Below are 18,005 nucleotides of genomic sequence, written 5' to 3' on the forward strand. Positions count from 1 at the left end.
ATAGTTTGAAGTCTGGTAGTGTGATGCCCCCCCGCTTTGTTCTTTTTGCTTAGAATTGACTTGGCTATGCGGGCTCTCTTTTGGTTCCATATGAAGTTTAAGGTGGTTTTTTCCAGTTCTGCAAAGAAGGTCATTGGTAGCTTGATGGGGATAGCGTTGAATCTGTAAACTACTTAAACCTATATTATTTCAGTTACTTGTTTCATAGTTGCTTTTTGGATTATAGTATTTATCTTGACTTACATTCTACTTCAGAATAAAACTAAATGAATTTTGTTAAAATAGAACAACTTTGTACCAAAGTTCTATGTCCTCTTCCCCTTGTGTTACTATTTTCACATATCTTACATATATAGGTCATAAATGAAACAATGCAGTCTTATAATTATTTTATACAGTCCTATATTTTTAAAAGATCTAGGAGAATAAAAGAGAAAATATATTTATTACATTTCGCGTGTGTGTGTACCAACAGTTTGCTTCTTTTAAAAAAATTTTTTTTACTTTTTAAAAATTTATTACACTTTAAGCTCTGGGATACATGAAGGGAGCAGTATGTAAAGCTGGCCATGCATGCTGTATGAGTTTGTGTTGAACAATGAGAACATATGGGCACAGGGAGGGGAACATAACACACTGGTATATTGGGGAGCTAGGGGCTAGGGGAGGTACAGCTGGGAGCGGGGAGGTTCAGGAGGGATAACACTGGGAGAAATGGCTGATGTCAGTGATGGTGGGGGATGGAGACAGCAAACCACCATGGCATGTGTGTACCAATGCAGCAATCCTGCAAGATCTACGTATGTACCCCAGAACTTAAAGTACAATAATATAAAAAAAAAAAGTTGAAGGATGCTACTTGTCTCATCATTTCAGTAGGTAGATTTTCACTTAAACTTTCTGTTTTCAGTATATTATCTCACCTTCAATTTGCCTTCTGTGTTGAATGCAGGTCTTTTTGTTCAGCCCCTCTAGGGTGTAATCTCTTCATCTTCTGCCAGAGGGGTTGATTTGGAGACTTGCTGTTTTTTAAGGCTTTCCCAGTCTGGCTATTTTTATCCTCAATCTTCATCCCTTCCTTTATAAGTGAATAGTTTATTCAGTTTCTGAGCTTTTATGAAATTTTGCTAGTAGAATTACCTTGTTTATTAGTTTCCCTCTGAAAGCTTAGATCTCAGTTTTCTTAGGATTGCTTCTTAGTTTTAAAAATATTGATGTCCATTTTCTGTGTTTATTTCCTCTTCTACTTTAATTGTCTTTGTGAGTTTATGCCTTTTCTATTCCTTTCTTGTGTTTTTAATTGAGTTTTTGGAAGGCAATAGAGATAAATATAGTTTTCAACCTGCCATCTTTAAATGAGAGTCTTTGAGCTAATATGTAAACCCATTTCATAACTGATAATCTCTATTGTTTCCCAGACTTTTAATTAGCAATATATCTAAGACTTAGTAGGCACTCTTAAATACGTATATATATATATATATATATATTTAAATAACCTTTTTGACTATATAAGCCTATGTGTCCTAACTGTATTTTTGAACCTCATGAAATTTGTTACTTTAAGCAGTTGAGTTTATAATTTTTACTGCCTTCTTACAGAGACAGGGAAGAACGATTGGCAGCACTCACAGCCGCTCAACAAGAAGCTATGGAAGAGCTACAGAAAAAAATTCAGCTCAAGGTAAGGATATTACGTATTTTTAATTTGAAATTTAGAGCTTACAGTGGAACATGAGATCAAAATTTTATAGAACAGAAATGGAATTAATTTGTATTCTTAATCTTTGCACAACAAAGCTTATGTGATTTGCATATGACCATTTCTAATTCAATATCTGGAAACTAAGTTTACTTGATATGGTAGAGCCATTGAGAAAAAAAAACTAAAGGAATTTTAACATTTCCTGTTCTCACTAAGCAATTTATTAATGACTTGAAGGCATTAATGATAGACCTTTTATATTCATAGGTTTTAATAACTCAAAAGTAAATTAAAAGATGTTTCTTATAATTTGCTTCACTTGATTTCAGTGCTTATGAATTGCATAATTGTAGCTTGGGAGGTTGTGATAAACTGATATTTTCTAGAAAATTTTCAGCATTACTACAACCTGTAGGGAGTCTCTAATAGTATGAATGTTTTATATTATATCACAGTTATTTACATGCTGGCTCCTCACAGGGATAGTAAAAGCCTTAAGGTAGAAGACCATATTTTACTATTTGTATAGTTCTAGAAATTTATCATTCATTTAAATTTATTGTAGCAAATATTTATTGAGCCTTGTGGTAGGCAGGGGAATGCAGAGATAAGTTAAGGCATGGCTCTGAATTTTAAGAAACTCTTCATGTAGTTGAGATTCAGATGCTAAGTACATAACCTCCACAAAGATAGAGGCATACATGAAATGCTGTGAAAGCACAGATGAGGACACTTAAATCATGAGGAGTATCAGAGGTCAGGGAAGTGATTTTAAAGAACAGTTCCTGAGCTAGGTCTTGAAAGGAGGTTGAGTAAAATGGATAGGTAGGTGGGATGCCATCCTAGCCATGTGAAGTAGATGAGCATAAGGACAAAGGTCTGAAATAGTGTTTTTGCCCCCAGGATTGTCACTGGAGATATAAAAATGGAGTAGGTTTATAATTTTGGTCATGATGGTCTTTGCCCGCTTTGTGGATAAGCATGTGATTTACCTATAGGTTAATATTTCCCATGGTGGGTTCCAGGAAGTGGTTCTCAAAAATATGTTGTTGGCAAATAATTTGTAAGGCGATGCTTACTAAAAGCTAGGAGTATTGAGTCATGATCACAGTGACCTACTGGAGGCTCTGTAAAGTTCTGTGTTAAAAACCTGTTTAGCTTCAGCTTATTGTTTTCCAAATGTATTTGACCACGGAACCTGTTCTGCAAAACACCTGTTAATATCTCCTGGAGCACACTTCAATAAACATTACTGTTCATGTGGGTGATATTAAAGGGCTTTGTGTAAAGCTTTGTCTTCAGTGTGTAAGTTGACATAGAAATGACACTCTCTTATTATTTTTGAAGTTTTAATGGAAATATTATTTTTCTGAGTTCTCACCATAATTTGAATGATTTTTGAAATTCTTGCACTTTGACTTCATCTACAGCATGATGAAAGTATTCGAAGGCACATGGAACAGATTGAACAAAGAAAAGAAAAAGCTGCTGAGCTAAGCAGTGGGCGACATGCAAATACTGATTATGCCCCCAAACTGACCCCATATGAAAGAAAGAAGCAGTGCTCTCTCTGCAATGCCCTGGTAGGTTGTTATTATCAATATGATAATGATATAATTTACTACTATAAAGTTTATGAAACCATGGAAATTTATTCTTCCAGTCTTTTAAAACTCATGCTAAGGCAGGCCAGGTGTGGCGGCTCATGGCTGTAATCTCAGCACTTTGGGAGACTGAGGTGGGCAGATCACTTGAGGCCAGGAGTTCGAAACCAGCCTCGCCAACATGGCAAAACCCCGTCTCTTCTAAAAATACAAAAAAAATAGCTGGGCATGGTGGCGCGTGCCTGTAATCCCAGCTACTCAGGAGACGGAGGCATGAGAATCCTTTTAACCCCGGAGGCAGAGGTTGCAGTGAACCAAGATTGCACCACTGCACTCCAGCCTGGGCGACAAAGCAAGACTCTGTTTCAAAAAAATAAAATAAAACTCATGCTAAGGCATCTGCTGAGTGACATGAATTTCTTTCATGATTCTGAATGAAAAGTGGTACAAACACCAGCATTTTGAAATAGTACTACAACGTGCTAAAGAATGCAGTTACTATTAAAATGGATGATTGCTTGCTTAATGTGACAGCCCAAGTCAGTATTTTTGGGGTGCTAGATCTAAAAAAAAAAAAAAAAGTAATATTTTTACGGCTGAGACTTGAAACTTCAAACTTAGAGGAAATAATTTCCTATTAGGGTGGCTATAACATGCCTTTTTTTTTTTTTTTTTTTTTTAAATCCATTTGTCTTCTAGAGGATTCTCAGAATTATGTTCTGAGAAACTATTTTTAAGACTAATATGTAAATGCTAGAGTGATTTCAACTCATGCATACTGGATTAAATGTGTAATATTTACAATCCATGTAATGTTAAATTGATTACATTGCTTTGATTTTATGCTTTTAGATCTCTTCAGAGGTATATCTTTTTAGCCATATTAAAGGGAGAAAACACCAGCAAGCTGTGAGAGAGAATAGCAGCATCCAGGGGCGTGAACTTTCAGATGAAGAAGTGGTAAACTTTATTTTTGTTCATTTACAGTTGTTTATTGAGTACCCAATATGTGCTGTTTTATTATAAAGAGTTCCATGTTTTGTATTTATTTCTATGATTATTTAAAACTATATTTAGCACTTAATAGCTACTACAATATAGTCTACAAATGTCTTATTGTTTTAGTATGCATATTAATTTAACAAGAAATATAGAAACAAGAATTTAATACTGTTATTTACATAATTTCAATTTAAGGAAAGGTTGTGGTATATTGATATTTTAATAATGCAGGAAAATAATTACTCAATGGCATACCAGGCTTCTTGGAAAACAGTTAACCATGTAAATTTCACTTAAGAGGATAATTTTGGATCAGTATACCATTGAGAAGCTTTTGGAAATTCATTATTCCTTCTCACATAATCATTGTCAACATGGAATTTAGATTTGTATAAATATGTATATGAATATTTTTCATTTAACTTTTTTTTTTAAACTTGCTGACATAGCTAGATAATCTACTAATTTGTTGTCCTATTATAGTAGATTTCCAAGACTACTCAAGAATAGGAAATTTGCATTTTTGCATCATCATTTAGTCTTGCCTGTTCTTGAATTTCGTGTGAGTGGTATTATACAGTATGTACTCTTTTGTGTCTGACTTCTTGCATTGATGCTTAATTCTGTGCAACTGATACCTATTATTTATATGAAGTTGTGCTTACTTTTCCTAGTGTTATGTCAGTGCCCTCCTATGTACCATCATAAGAACACATCTGTATTTGAGTAATATTTGGTTTAGTGACTTGTTGAAAGAAGGGAAAACAGGAAGAGCCAAGATGGCTGACTAGATGCAGCCAGGAAGAGCGCCTCCCACCGAGATAACAGACCACCAAGAAGGCTGGCACATTCCGAGCAGATCTTCCTAAGGAAGGCATTGAGAGTAGAGGGAGGGAGGGCACACCCTGGGCTGAAGCTGGAGGAGAAAGCTGGTTACCCTGTCTGGCTTTGCAGAGCGCTGGGACTCTCCTGAGGAAGAGGCAGTTAACTAAGTGAGGAGTGGCCCACTTTCACCACAGACCTCTGGAATCCTAGCTGCAGGAGACCTCATGACCCCCATGGACATTTGAGCTGACAGGGAGAATTGCTCAGAGAGGTGGCAGGGATGGGACTCAGCTTGTGAAGAGCCCAGAGGGTTTGACACAAGAAGAGCTTCTGTGGCGGGCAGCCAGAGATGTCCAACCCCCAAGTCTCCCTGTGTTCCTCTAGGTGGCTTTGGCTATTGTTGTCTGTCAGACCTGCATGCAGCAGGGCTATCTTGACAATGGGACAGGGCCAGTATAATCTGAGTACCCTGATCTGATCTCCCAGCGTCCCTGCCTGGCTGTGCCTTCTTGCAGTGCAGCCTTGGATGCCCGAACTTGGTGCTTCCAGGCAGCTGCTACTATAGCTCCTGCCCCAGGAGACCCAGCCTGACCATTGGAGAGCTTCTGCAGTTGGGCCCCTGCTGGCATGCAACTGCCCACAGCCTCTCCCCACCACTTTGTGGCAGCTGCATGGACTCTGCCACCCTGCTTCTAACTGGTGCAGGTGTGGACTGTGTTGCCACTGCCCTACCACCGCCGGTTGAATACATGTTGTCACACTCTGCCAGCTGCAACTACATGCACACGGAACCTGCCATGCTAGCCTGTGCACTTGGACCTGTTACCACTGTGCTAATGAAGTGATTTTGCCAGCACCTCCCATTGAAGTGTTGCTGCCAATGGACCAGGAACACCTTAGCCACTCCAGTGCAGCAAGTGCTTAACCTTAAGCTGCCAAAGAGGAAAGCCGTGAACCTGGTCTCAGCCCCCAAGGGCATGTAGCCCGGCACTGCTGAAATCATCCAGAAACAATGCCAGTCCACTGAACGCAGTGTATGGTGTATGCTGCAGTCAAACCCTCAAAGGCATCAAAGAATATAAAAACAAAATGCCCCATCCAAAGAACAGTAATTTCAAAGATGAAAGGAACATCCCTTCATGTTAAAAACCCTCAACAAACTAGGAATTGAAGGAACATAGCTGAAAATAATAAGAGCCATCTATGACAGACCCACAGCCAACATCATACTGAAGGGGCAAAAGCTAGAAGCATTCCCCTTGAGAACTGGAACGAGACGAGGATGCCCACTCTCACCACTCCTATTCAACATAGTATTGTAAGACCTGGCCAGAGCAGTCGGGCAGGAGAAAGGATCAGAGGCATTCAAATAGGAAGAGAGAATGTGAAACTGTCTCTCTTTGCAGATTATATAATTCTATACCTGGAAACCCCCAAAAGGTCTGCTGAAAATCTCCTAGATCTGATAAATAACTTCAGTAAAGTTTCAGGACACAAAATGAATGTATGTAAGTCAGTAGCATTTCTACACAGCAACAACGTCAAAGCTGAGAGCCAAGTCAAGAACTCAGTCCCATTCAAAATAGCTACAAAAAGAATAAAACACCTAGGAATACAGCTAAATAGGGAGGTGGAAGATCGCTATAGATGAGAATTACAAAACTGCTCAAAGATAACAGAGATAACACAAATGCAAAGATGTTCCACCGTCATGGATAGGAAGAGTCAGTATTGTTAACACAACCGTATGGCCTAAAGCAATTTACAGATTCAGTGCTATTCCTGTCAAACCACCAATGACATTCTTCTCAGAATTAGAGAAAAACTATTCTAAAATTTATATGGAACAACAACAATAACAAAATAGGCCCGGTAGCCATAGCAATCCTAAGCAAAAAGGAGAAAGCCGATATGCATCACATTATCCAACTTCAAACTATGCTACAGGGCTGCAGTAACAAAAACGGCATGGTACTGGTACAAAAACAGACACATAGACCAGTAGAGCAAGTTAGAGAACCCAGAAGTAAAACCACAAAACCGTCTGATTTTCGACAAAGTTGACAACAATAAGCAATGAGTAAAGGATTTCCTATTCAATTAATGGTGCTAAGATAACTTGCTAGCCATATGCAGAAGATTGAAACTGGACCCCTCCTTTCACCATACACAAAAGCCAACTCAAAATGGATTGAAGACTTCAATGTAAAACTTCAAACTATAAAAGCCCTGGAAGATAACCTAGGAAATACCACTCTGGAAATAGGACCTGGCAAAGATTTCATGATGAAGATGCCAAAAGCAATTGCAACAAAACCAAAAATTGACAGATGGGACCTAATTAAACTAAAGAGGTTCTGCACAACGAAAGAAGCTATCATTAGAGCAAAGAGGCAACCTTCGGAGTGGGGAAAAATTTTTGCCATCCATCTGTCTGACAAAGGCCTAATATCCAGAATCTATAAGGAACTTAAATTTATAAGAAAAAAACCCAGCACCCCCATTAAAAAGTGGGCAAAGGACAAGAACAGGCACTTCTCAATAAAAGCCGTACAGGTGGCCAGCAATCATATGAAAAAATGCTCAACATCACTAATCATTAGAAAAATGCAAATGAAAACCACAATGAGATATTATCTCATACCAGTCAGAATGGCTTATTAAAAAGTGAAAAAAGATCAGATGTTGGTGAGATTGCAGAAAAAAAGGAATGCTTCTGGTGGGAATGTAAATTAATTCCATCACTGTAGAAAGCAGTTTGGAGATTTCTCAACTTAAAATGGAACTACCTTTGGACCCAACAGTCCCTTTATGGGTACATACCCTAAAGAATATAATCTTTCTGCCAAAAAGACACGTGCACTCCTGTGTTGATTGCAGCACTATCCACAATAGCGTAGACATAGAAGCAACCTAGATACCCATTAGCAGTAGATTGGATAAATAAAATGTGGTACATATATACCATGGGATACTACAGTCATGAAAAGAATAAAATCATGTCCTTTGCAGCAGCATGGTTAGAACTTGAGGCCATTATGCTAAGTGAATTAATTCAGAAATAAAACACCAAATACTGTATGTCCTTACCTATAAATGGTATCTAAACATTGACTACATATGGACACAAGGGAACAAGAGACACTGCAGCCTGCTCGTGGGTGAGGGTAGCAGGAAGGAAGCCTTGAAAAACTACCTATAGGGTACTATGCTCATTACCTGGGTGACAATGTAATCTGTGTACCAAACCCCTGTGACATGCAGTTTACCCATGTAACAAATCTGCACATGTAACCCCTGAACCTAAAAGTTAGAAAGAAAAAAAAAAAAAAAAAAAAAAAAAAAAAAAAAAAAAAAAAAAAAAAAAAAAAAAAAAAAAAAAGGAAACACACACCATGAGGAGTTGTGGAACTTTTCAGTAAGAATGTATTTGAAAGGATTCGTAGTATTTGGCTTGTGCCAAGTGCCCAGTGATTTTGGAGAAAGTTGAAGGAGTTGAGGCTTTGGTATGTATTGCATACTGTCAGGAAGGAGGCTGTTCTTGCATTGCTATAAAGAAATACCTGAGACCGGGTAATTTCTGAGAAAACAGATTTAATTGGCTTATGGTTCTGCAAGCTGTGGAGGAAGCATAGTAGCATCTACTTTTGGGGAGGCCTCAGGAAGCTTCTAGTCATGATGGAAGGCAAAGGGGAAGGAGATGTGTCACACGGTGGAAGCAGGGGCAAGACAGCAGAGAGAAGGAGGTGCCACATACTTTCAAATGACCAGATCTCGCAAGAACTCATTCACTATCATGGGGACAGCATCATGTGGATGGTGCTAAACCATTCATAAGAAACCCACCCCTGATTCAGTCACCTCCTACGAGGCCCACCTTTTACACTGGGGATTACATTTCAACATGAGACTTGGGCAGGGACAAATATTCAAACTATATCAAAGGGAATTCTGTGGTTTGTTTCCTAATAAATTTTATCTAAGCTAGAGGAATTGAAGCAGCTGTTTTCACCTGGGTTTCTGGATATGACTAGTGTTTGGATGGGGGGGTGGTAAATTGCACACCTTTATTTGAGCTCACTTTTTGTTTTTTGGTTTTTTTGAGGCAGAGTCTTACTCTGTCACCCAGGCTGGAGTGCAGTGGCATGATTTCGGCTCACTGCAACCTCCGCCTCTCGGGTTCAAGTGATTCTTAGGCCTCAGTCTCCCGAGTAACTATGACCACAGGTACATACCACCATGCCTGGCTAATTTTTTGTGTTTTTAGTAGAGATGGCGTCTCACCATGTTGGCCTCAAACTCCTGAGCTCAGGTGATCCTCCCACCTCGACTTCCCAAAGTGCTAGGATTACAGGTATGGGCCACCATGTCTAGTCTGAGCTCACTTTTCGGTGATTTTTTTCCCTTGGAGGAATTTTGCCTCTCGAGTTTTAACCACTTTGATGGCTCTAAACTCCAGATTGTGTCTCCTCAGCTCACTAAGACTGCTGCTTTCCGCTTGCACTATTCTCCCATGCCAAAAATTGGCATAAACCCTGAAGGAAGTATCCAGAACGAATGTACGGCTAATTTTATGTGCTTCCCTTTTTTTAGGCATCATTGTCTTTCAAGTCCTGTCTGTGTTGGCATTTGTTCCATTCAAATCGTTGCTTTGTGTATTTTGTGCAACTTTTGGCGTTTAGAAGATTAGTCCAGTACAAGCCAGTTCACGGTAGCTAGAATTAAGTCTTCAGGGTTTGAGCCCTGTATGTTGATGTTTGATATAATGCTTGACATACAGTTGTTCTTTATAAATGCCCATTTAGTTGAATTGAAATGGAAAGTTTATATAGAGTGGCTTGAAGGCATCATCAGAGTAGACCTCTCAATTTCACCTTTGTAAATTCTAGGTACTTTTAATACAAGTGAAATGAACATGGAACTAATAATCTAGTTTACCTCAAATAATTTTCTGCCTTTTACTCATATTGTATGAATATTTTAAGATGGAATAGTATGGAGTTTTTTATTACTTAAATCTTTCATGATTACCCCCGTTTTCTACTTGAGTTTCCTGTTTAGAACTACAGTCATGTATTTGTGTATTCTACTTTGAAAAAAATTCCTTAATTGCTTCAATTACTTGTAGTAATTTCCATTGTAAAGTATATTCTTTCCTTTATAAAAATTATTTGGGGCCAGGCACGGTGGCTCATGCCTGTAATCCCAGCCCTTTGGAAAGTCGAGGCAAGTAGATCACCTGTCGGCCAGGAGACCACTCTGGCCGACTTGGTAAAACCCCGTCTCTACTAAAAATACAAAAATTAGCCAGGTGTGGTGGTGTGCACCTGTAATCTGAGCTACTTGCAGGGCTGAGGCAGGAGAATTGCTGAACCTCGGAGGCGGAGGTTGCAGTGAGCTGAGGTTGTGCCATTGCACTCCAGCATGGGTGATAAGAGCAAAACTCTGTCACACACACAAAAAAATCATGTGTAATTAATTTCCCTTAATAAAACAACTAAAAATATTATTTATAACAAAATACTTAATTTTTCGGTGATATGGTATTATGTGCACTAAAATATAAATTTCACCCATTTTTATTTCAATGAGAAAAGGTTAGAAGGAAATAATAGGATTCATGCACTTCGGAAGAAAAATGTGCAATATTGTCTGATTTTTGTAGCCATCATAGCAGTCTGACGTTTAGCCATTATGGTTTGAGATTTGATTGATGTGTTCATTTTGTGTACTGTTTCAGTTTGAAGGAATTAAATTTTCTTAAAGTTCTTAGTTAATTCATGTTGTTATTCTTGGTTATAGCCTCTTCGTCCTGAAAACAAGTGTACAATATAGCGTATGAATTATGTGATATGGAAAGGCTATTTTCTATTATTCTCATGGAAGTTTTATTTTTTAATCAATGAGGGTATCTATAGTAAACATACTTGTTCTACTTAAAGTTATTACTTGTCAGCTATGATGTCTATGACCTTTCTTCTTTGACATATAAGATTTTATTTATATTACCTTTGACCTAATAAAATTGTACCTTTGACTTTATGAACTTAGCATCTCAGATAACTTACTATTGATCTTTGACACATTTTGCTTTAAGCCCGTTAAACATAATAGGTAGATGCTGAGTAAGAAAGCTCTATTGTTTTGTGTTCTTATTGTAATTTGACTGGGCACTTTTTTTAATGTTTCTTGAGACTTAACAAAAGGAACTATATTTGAAGTATGTTTGATTTTTTTTTCCCTCATTCATCTTAGAATTCAAATGATTAAAAAATTGGTTTTTAAAGGTCAAAAATGAGTACTAATTTTAAATACATTCTAAAATTTAACTTTTTACATGCATTGCTAAAGAAATCAATGAAGTATTATTTTTAGTACTTGAAATTTTTGTGGTCCTGTTTTCAAACTAAAGAAGCTGTTGGTATTTTTGGTAGAAGTTGCTTGAAGTACATGTAATTGCATATGTAGAATGAATATAAAAAGGTTTTTTTTTTTTCATTTTTAATCAATGTATTTCAGTGTTTGTGAGATTTGTTAGCTTTAAAAGCATGTAAATTGCATAAACTCTGTCTGTTACCCTGTATACTTAAAGAAAAAAATAATAAGTTAATTTTCATTTGATTCCTGAAAGGTATAAATAGGGCCTTCGTGAAGGATCTTAAGTTAACTATAATTTTTTGGATGTTTACAGCCACATGTGATTCTATAAATAACATTATTAACTTCCATGGGCAATATAATCCAGTTAGGTGATTGAAGAGAAAATAAATTTTAAATTAGGAAAATAAAGAAATTTTAAATTAGCAAAATCATAAAGACATCACTGTATTTAATAAAATGTAAGCTGACTGTTTTGGCCAGGGTTTGCCTGGCATTGAGATAGAAAGAAGAAGTGACAAGATAGTTCCCAAAATTATGATAGTCTGGGAAAAGAAAAGATAATTCCTTATAGACTCATTTATTTCCTCACCTTGGTTGCCTTTGTAGAAAAAATATTCGCTGTCTTTTTATAATCATATTATGAAACATCTTATTTCCCTTTCAACAGGAAATCCAGTCAAATTTACAAACTAGAAGTAATTTAAAATAAATCCTGTTTTTTTTTTTAACCATCTAATACCTCAGTAGGGTTAGTAAGTTTAAGACAATTTGAGAAATGATTTTAAAACATATTACCCTTTCTTTAAAGGCATAGCTTCCATTGACTTGATTTTCTCCTTAATAATATGAGAAAAATTGTGTGTGTGTGTGTGTGTGTGTGTGTGTGAGAGAAAATGTATATGCATTCAGTATATAATGTACACACATATATGGCTAATTATATATATTCTAAGTTTTCACACAGTAACTTGGATGTGCAGAGAATATGTGGCTCTATATCTGTGGCTGATTTATTGATCTTTATTTAGTTCAAGGAAAATTTTTAGCTTCTACTTATTAGTTCAAGGAAAAAGATTTAAACAGTTTTTTTTTTTTTTTTTTTTTTTTTTTTTTTTNTGGCTGGAGTGCAATGGTGCGATGTCAGCTCACTGCAGCCTCCACCTCCCAGGTTCAAGCAATTCTTCTGTCTCAGCCTCCCAAGTAGCTGGGACTACAGGTGCCTGCCACCACGCCTGGCTAATTTTTGTATTTTTTAGTAGAGACAAGGTTTCATTTTGTTGGTCAGGCTGGTCTTGAACTCCGTACCTCAGGCGATCCATCCACCTTGGCCTCCCAAAGTGCTAGGATTTCAAGCATGAGCTACCTCGCCTGGCCAACAGTTTTTTGTTTTTGTTTTTAAAACTTTAGTTTGATCCAGTGACTTAAACAGTTTTCTTTAGTTAGAGCCCAGCCTCTTTTGAGTAAAAATGTTCTTTCTCTATTATGGTGCTGAATGTGTCCTCCCAAAATTTATATGTTGAAGCCTGGATTCCAGATGTAATCATGTTTGGAAATGAAGACTTTGGGAGGTAATTAGGTCATAAGGGTGAAGCCCTCATGATCAGATTAGTGCCTGTATAAGAAAGCCACCGGAGAGCTTGCCCTTTTTCTCTTGTTCCCTGCCATGTGACGATGCGCCAAGAAGGCATCCATGTGAGGAAAAGAGGAAAAGGGCCCTCACCAGAAACCAACTGTGCTAGCACCCTGATCTCAGACATTCAGTCTCATCAGAACTGTGAGAAATAAATGTTTGTGGTTTAAGCTGCCTCATCTGTGGTATTCTATTATAGCTGCCCAAGCTGACCAAAAGAATTACATACCTTGCTTAGTCCTTAAGGTAGAATGTGGCTTACATCAGACTGGTACCCGCCTGTGGCCAGTTAGAAACTGGGCTGCACAGCAGGAGGTTGGCAGTGGGCAAGTGAGCATACCACCTGAGTTCCACCTCCTATCAGGTGAGTGGCAGCATTAGAATTTCTTACAGGTGTGTGAACTCTATCGTGAACTGTGCGTGCAAGGTATTTAGGTTGCATACTCCTTATGAGAATCTCATGCCTTATGACGTCAGGTGGAAGTGGAACAGTTTCATCCTGAAACCGTCCCTGCTAACTTCCTGACCATCTCTGGAAAAATTGTCTTCCACGAAACTGGTTCTGGGTGCCAAAAATGTTGAGGACCACTGGTCTTACATGACCCCACTATGAGTAGGAAGACTTAGGATCTTGCTATGTCTTCTGTATTTTCTGATCTTTGGTGTGAATCCCTTGTTTACCTTTCCTCATTACTCTGTTTACATATCTCAGAGTTTTTTTCCATAACCTTCATTTTTGGCCCCTGGCAGGCCTCCGCGCTTTTACCACAGGGTCCATATCACTTAGGAACTGAGAGCATCTTGGAAGAGCTGAACCAAAGGGCCCCTTCCTCACTACAGAGCATGACACCCCATAAGGTGCTAGGGAGTGCTGGAGAGAGTCTCTTTTGGCATTATTCCTACTTAGTTAACATACTTCTCTCTCCTGCTGTGTTAGTCAATTCTCACACTGCTATAAAGAACCACCTTGGACTGGATAATTTATGAGAAAAAGAGGTTTAGTCAACTCACAGTTCTGCAAGCTGTTACAGGAAGCATGGCTGGGAGGCCTCAGGAAACTTACAATCGTGGTAGGGGAAGGGGAAACAAGCACATCTTACTGTGTGGAGCAGGAGAGAGTCAAGGGGGATGTGCTGCTCACTTTTAAACAATCAGATCTCATGAAAACTCACTATCATGAGAACAGCAAGGGGAAAATCCACCCCCATGATCCAATCACCTCCCACCAGGTCCCTCCCTGAACATTGGGAATTACAATTCGACATGAGATTTGGGTGGGGACACAGAGCCAAACCATATGAAGACGCAACTTATTTTTTTTACTTTTCTCCTTCCATCACCAGAGTTTTTTGGTGGGAAAGAAATCAAATTTACTTTAAACTCTTTTCTCCTTACTCTTACCAAGTAACCAAGCCTTAATTAACTTTGGAAAAAGTAACATTTCTCACCCCCTACTCTGTGGAACTAATGCTTTTCTCCTGCATACCATGGAGTAAATGCTTTAATTGGAATCCTCCAGCCTTGATCACTGATGTGCTAAAGGACAAGATAGATACGTTTAAGTCTCAGGATATTAATTTATGAGCCTTGGTTTACAAGTTTTGTTGGATATATCTGTTTTTCATATCTAAAGTTGATTATTTTAGCATGCTTTTTACCTGGTATTTATAATTTGAAATATTCAGTTATATTTATCCATCATGCTGCTTCAATGCTATATGACCTTTTCACTTTTGCTGCTAATAATTACAGTCATTTTTCCATGTTTTTTTTTTTTTTCCGTTACATTCAGTTTTGGAGATATTATTAATCAGTGATTTAGGATCAGAAACATAAATTCAAATTTCTTATGGTTTTTGCAGTTTGCAGGCAGGTTGGCAAATTACAGCTATATGAAGTTTCTTTCTATGAATCTTAAACAGTTAGTTAAAACGCTAAAATAGGTAATAAATGCATCTTAGGAACTTAAAGTAGTTTAAACTTCTTTTCTTGACTCCTAGACAGCTCTCATAATACTGTTAAACTAATACAAATATGAAAAGCTCTTTCAACTGTGTTTCTCTGCACATATCCTTGGAACATATATACTATAATACGCTATTTTTTTTAGTCTGCATTACTGTGGTTGCCTAATTTTATAGTGTACTTATAATAAAGTCTATTTTTCCTCTTTGAGTATCTATTTGAGGACTAGAGTGGAATGTTTCTAGCCTATAGCTTCAGTGTTGAAAGTTATAATCTGTTGTTGCTAGTTATTTGTAGCTTACCTGTTGCCTTTAAGAAGTTAAGTTATATACGTAAACAATACTGCTTTATAAATGCATAAATCCTTACTCTCTGATTCCAGTTCCTGTTAACTTGGAATGAGTAGAACTGTGGCTACTTTTTACATCCACAGAGTACAAGTTGATGCTTTCTCATCTGACTTTTATGTCAGTTGTGAGGACTTGCAGAATTTTGGCCACGGGGGTGGTATTAAAAACTGGAGCGATGATGATGGTAATTCCCCAGCTCCTCTCTTTCAGTTGGATAATCGAAGATCAGAAACAAGGTTATGAGGAGGCAATTTATACAACTCATAGCTGCCTCTACTTGAATATGCTTTCAAAGTTTCATAATATATACTTTTTATATAGAAATTTTATATGTACGTAGTTTTGAAATTCATAATATGGTAGTTTCATGTGGGAAATATAATGGAAATGAAAGATTTATTGATAAGAGTTTGAGTGGGAATACGTTTGTCTTGACAATGAGGATAAATTATAGTTTGGCATTTTACCTGCCTAATTTAGATCATTCTCTTAATTTTGCTTAAGAAATAATTGATTATAAATGTTATTTAAGACTTTATTATTTATTTGAAGTTCAGTGGCTAGTATTTAAACTTCCAACTAGACATTTATAGATGACGACAGAATGCCTACTCCTGATCAGAGTTCCTGAGTTTTAGTAATAATAATTTTGTCATCTTGGCTTCTCTTGTCATTGGCAGAGAAGGCATGTCTTTTCTCAGGAAAATCAGAAAGTTTATTCAAACAGCATTTTCACAATTCTGCAATTTAGTTTTCTCTCTCAAAATAATATATTTAGGTTACAAAGTATATCAGCATTAGAAATCAGTATAGTAGAGATCGATCCAAGATGGCCGTTTAGGAACAGCTCAGGATTGCAGCTCCCAGTGAAAACGCAGAGGGTGAGTGGACGCCACATTTTTATTGCCCACAGACTAGGAAATTCCCAGGTGGAGGAGCTCCACGGGTCGCCAGCACGGCTGTTCCGGCCAGCACGGCGCCGGCCCGCACCGCTGCTTTGCCCCGTGCAGCTGCTTTGTCGGCGCCCCAGAGCAGCGGTTCTCCGTACAAAATACACCAGTCCGGGTGCCCCTTTGGCTGGCGATTGGAGCCACAGGAAGTCGCCCATTCGTCTGTTTAAAAAGGGGACTGAGCAGGGAACCAGGACAGTAGATTCCAGGGCAAAAAAAGCGCCACGAATCTCAGTGCCACAGTTTAAGCCAGCTCAGTGACTTGCCGCAGGGGAAAATCCTCAGACCTGGCGCCTCTTCAACAGGTGACTGGAACACCAACTTAAAAAAAAAAAAAGGCCCTGAGGCAGGGAGCCAGGCGATCAGGCTCAGCTGGTCCCACCCCCACAAAAGAACAGCAATCAGAAATTCTCTGGATTGAGAGTTTCACAGCAAGCGCAGCTGAACCTGGGCGGTCCTGCTCTGTGTGGGAGGGGTGTCTGCCATTACCGAGGCAGCCCACCGCTAAGGAGGTAGTCAGCCAATGCTGAGGCAGCCCGCCATTGCCGAGGCAGCCTGCTGTTGCTAAGGCAACCTGCCACTGCAGAGAGACTCCGCCCCAACAGAGGCCAGCCACCATTGCCGAGGCACTTCTAACTACACCCATATAAAGAGGACTGCAGGGAAGATCACTTGGCAGCTGGGCGGAGACCACAGCAGCTCAGCAAAGCCTCTACAGGCAGACAGTGACTAGGCTGCCTCCTTGCTGGGCAGGGCAGCTCTGAAGGAAAAAAAAAGGCAGCAGCATAATGGAAACTCATAAATAAAGCCTTAAATCCCTGGGACAGAGCACCTGGGAACAAAAAGCGGTTTATGAGTTCTGCTGCAGCAGACCTAAACGTACCTGCCCAGCAGCTCTGAATGAACAACGGAGCTCACAGCTCAGCATTTGAGCTCCAATAAAGAAGAGACCGTCTCTTCAAGCAGCTCCCTGACCCCTGTGTATCCAAACAGCCACCTCATAAAGGAGAGATGAAATTGACACTTGGCAGGTATCCTTCTGGAAAAAGGACAGCAGAAGAAGAAAACTGGTAACAACCCTTACTGTTAAGCAGCTGCTGCAGGTGATCCCCAGGCAAGCAGTGCCTGGAGTGGACCTCAGCAGACCTAGAGCAGAGGGGCCAGATTGTCAGAAGGAAAATCAAGAAACAGAAATAACCTCATCATCAACAAACAGAATGTCCACTCAGAGACCCAATCTGAAAGCCAGCAACTGCAAAGATGACAGGTGGATAAATCCATAAAGATGGGAAGAAACCAGCGCAAAAAGGATGAAAACACCCGAAACCAGAACACCTCTCCTCCTAAAAGGGATCACAACTCCTCACCAGCAAGGGAAAAGGTTGGATGGAGAACGAGTGTGATGAAATGACAGAATCAGACTTCAGAAGGTGGGTAGTAAGAAATTTCTGTGAACTAAAAGAACATGTTCCAATCCAATGCAAAGAAACTAAGAACATTGAAAAAAGATTTGACGAAATGCTAACGAAAATGGACAAAATAGAAAGGAATATAAGTGAATTGATGGAGCTGAAAAATACAATACGAGAACTT

The 18,005-nt window shown here is 38.7% G+C and overlaps 1 protein-coding gene across 13 annotated transcripts in view; it reads left to right on the forward strand.

The window, feature by feature from the left end:
• LOC108295996 (S phase cyclin A-associated protein in the endoplasmic reticulum) overlaps positions 1–18,005 on the forward strand; it is a 232,553-nt gene that overhangs the window by 180,474 nt on the left and 34,074 nt on the right. For all 13 annotated transcript variants that reach the window (XM_017518368.2, XM_017518364.2, XM_017518366.2 and 10 more), the window contains 3 exons: positions 1,603–1,684; positions 3,136–3,288; positions 4,162–4,269. In XM_017518368.2, the coding sequence (XP_017373857.1) occupies positions 1,603–1,684; positions 3,136–3,288; positions 4,162–4,269 (343 nt within the window). The remainder of the gene's footprint in view (positions 1–1,602; positions 1,685–3,135; positions 3,289–4,161; positions 4,270–18,005) is intronic.

The sequence above is a fragment of the Cebus imitator genome, unplaced genomic scaffold (assembly GCF_001604975.1).
Source record: "Cebus imitator isolate Cc_AM_T3 unplaced genomic scaffold, Cebus_imitator-1.0 Scaffold675, whole genome shotgun sequence".
Lineage (NCBI taxonomy): Eukaryota > Metazoa > Chordata > Mammalia > Primates > Cebidae > Cebus > Cebus imitator.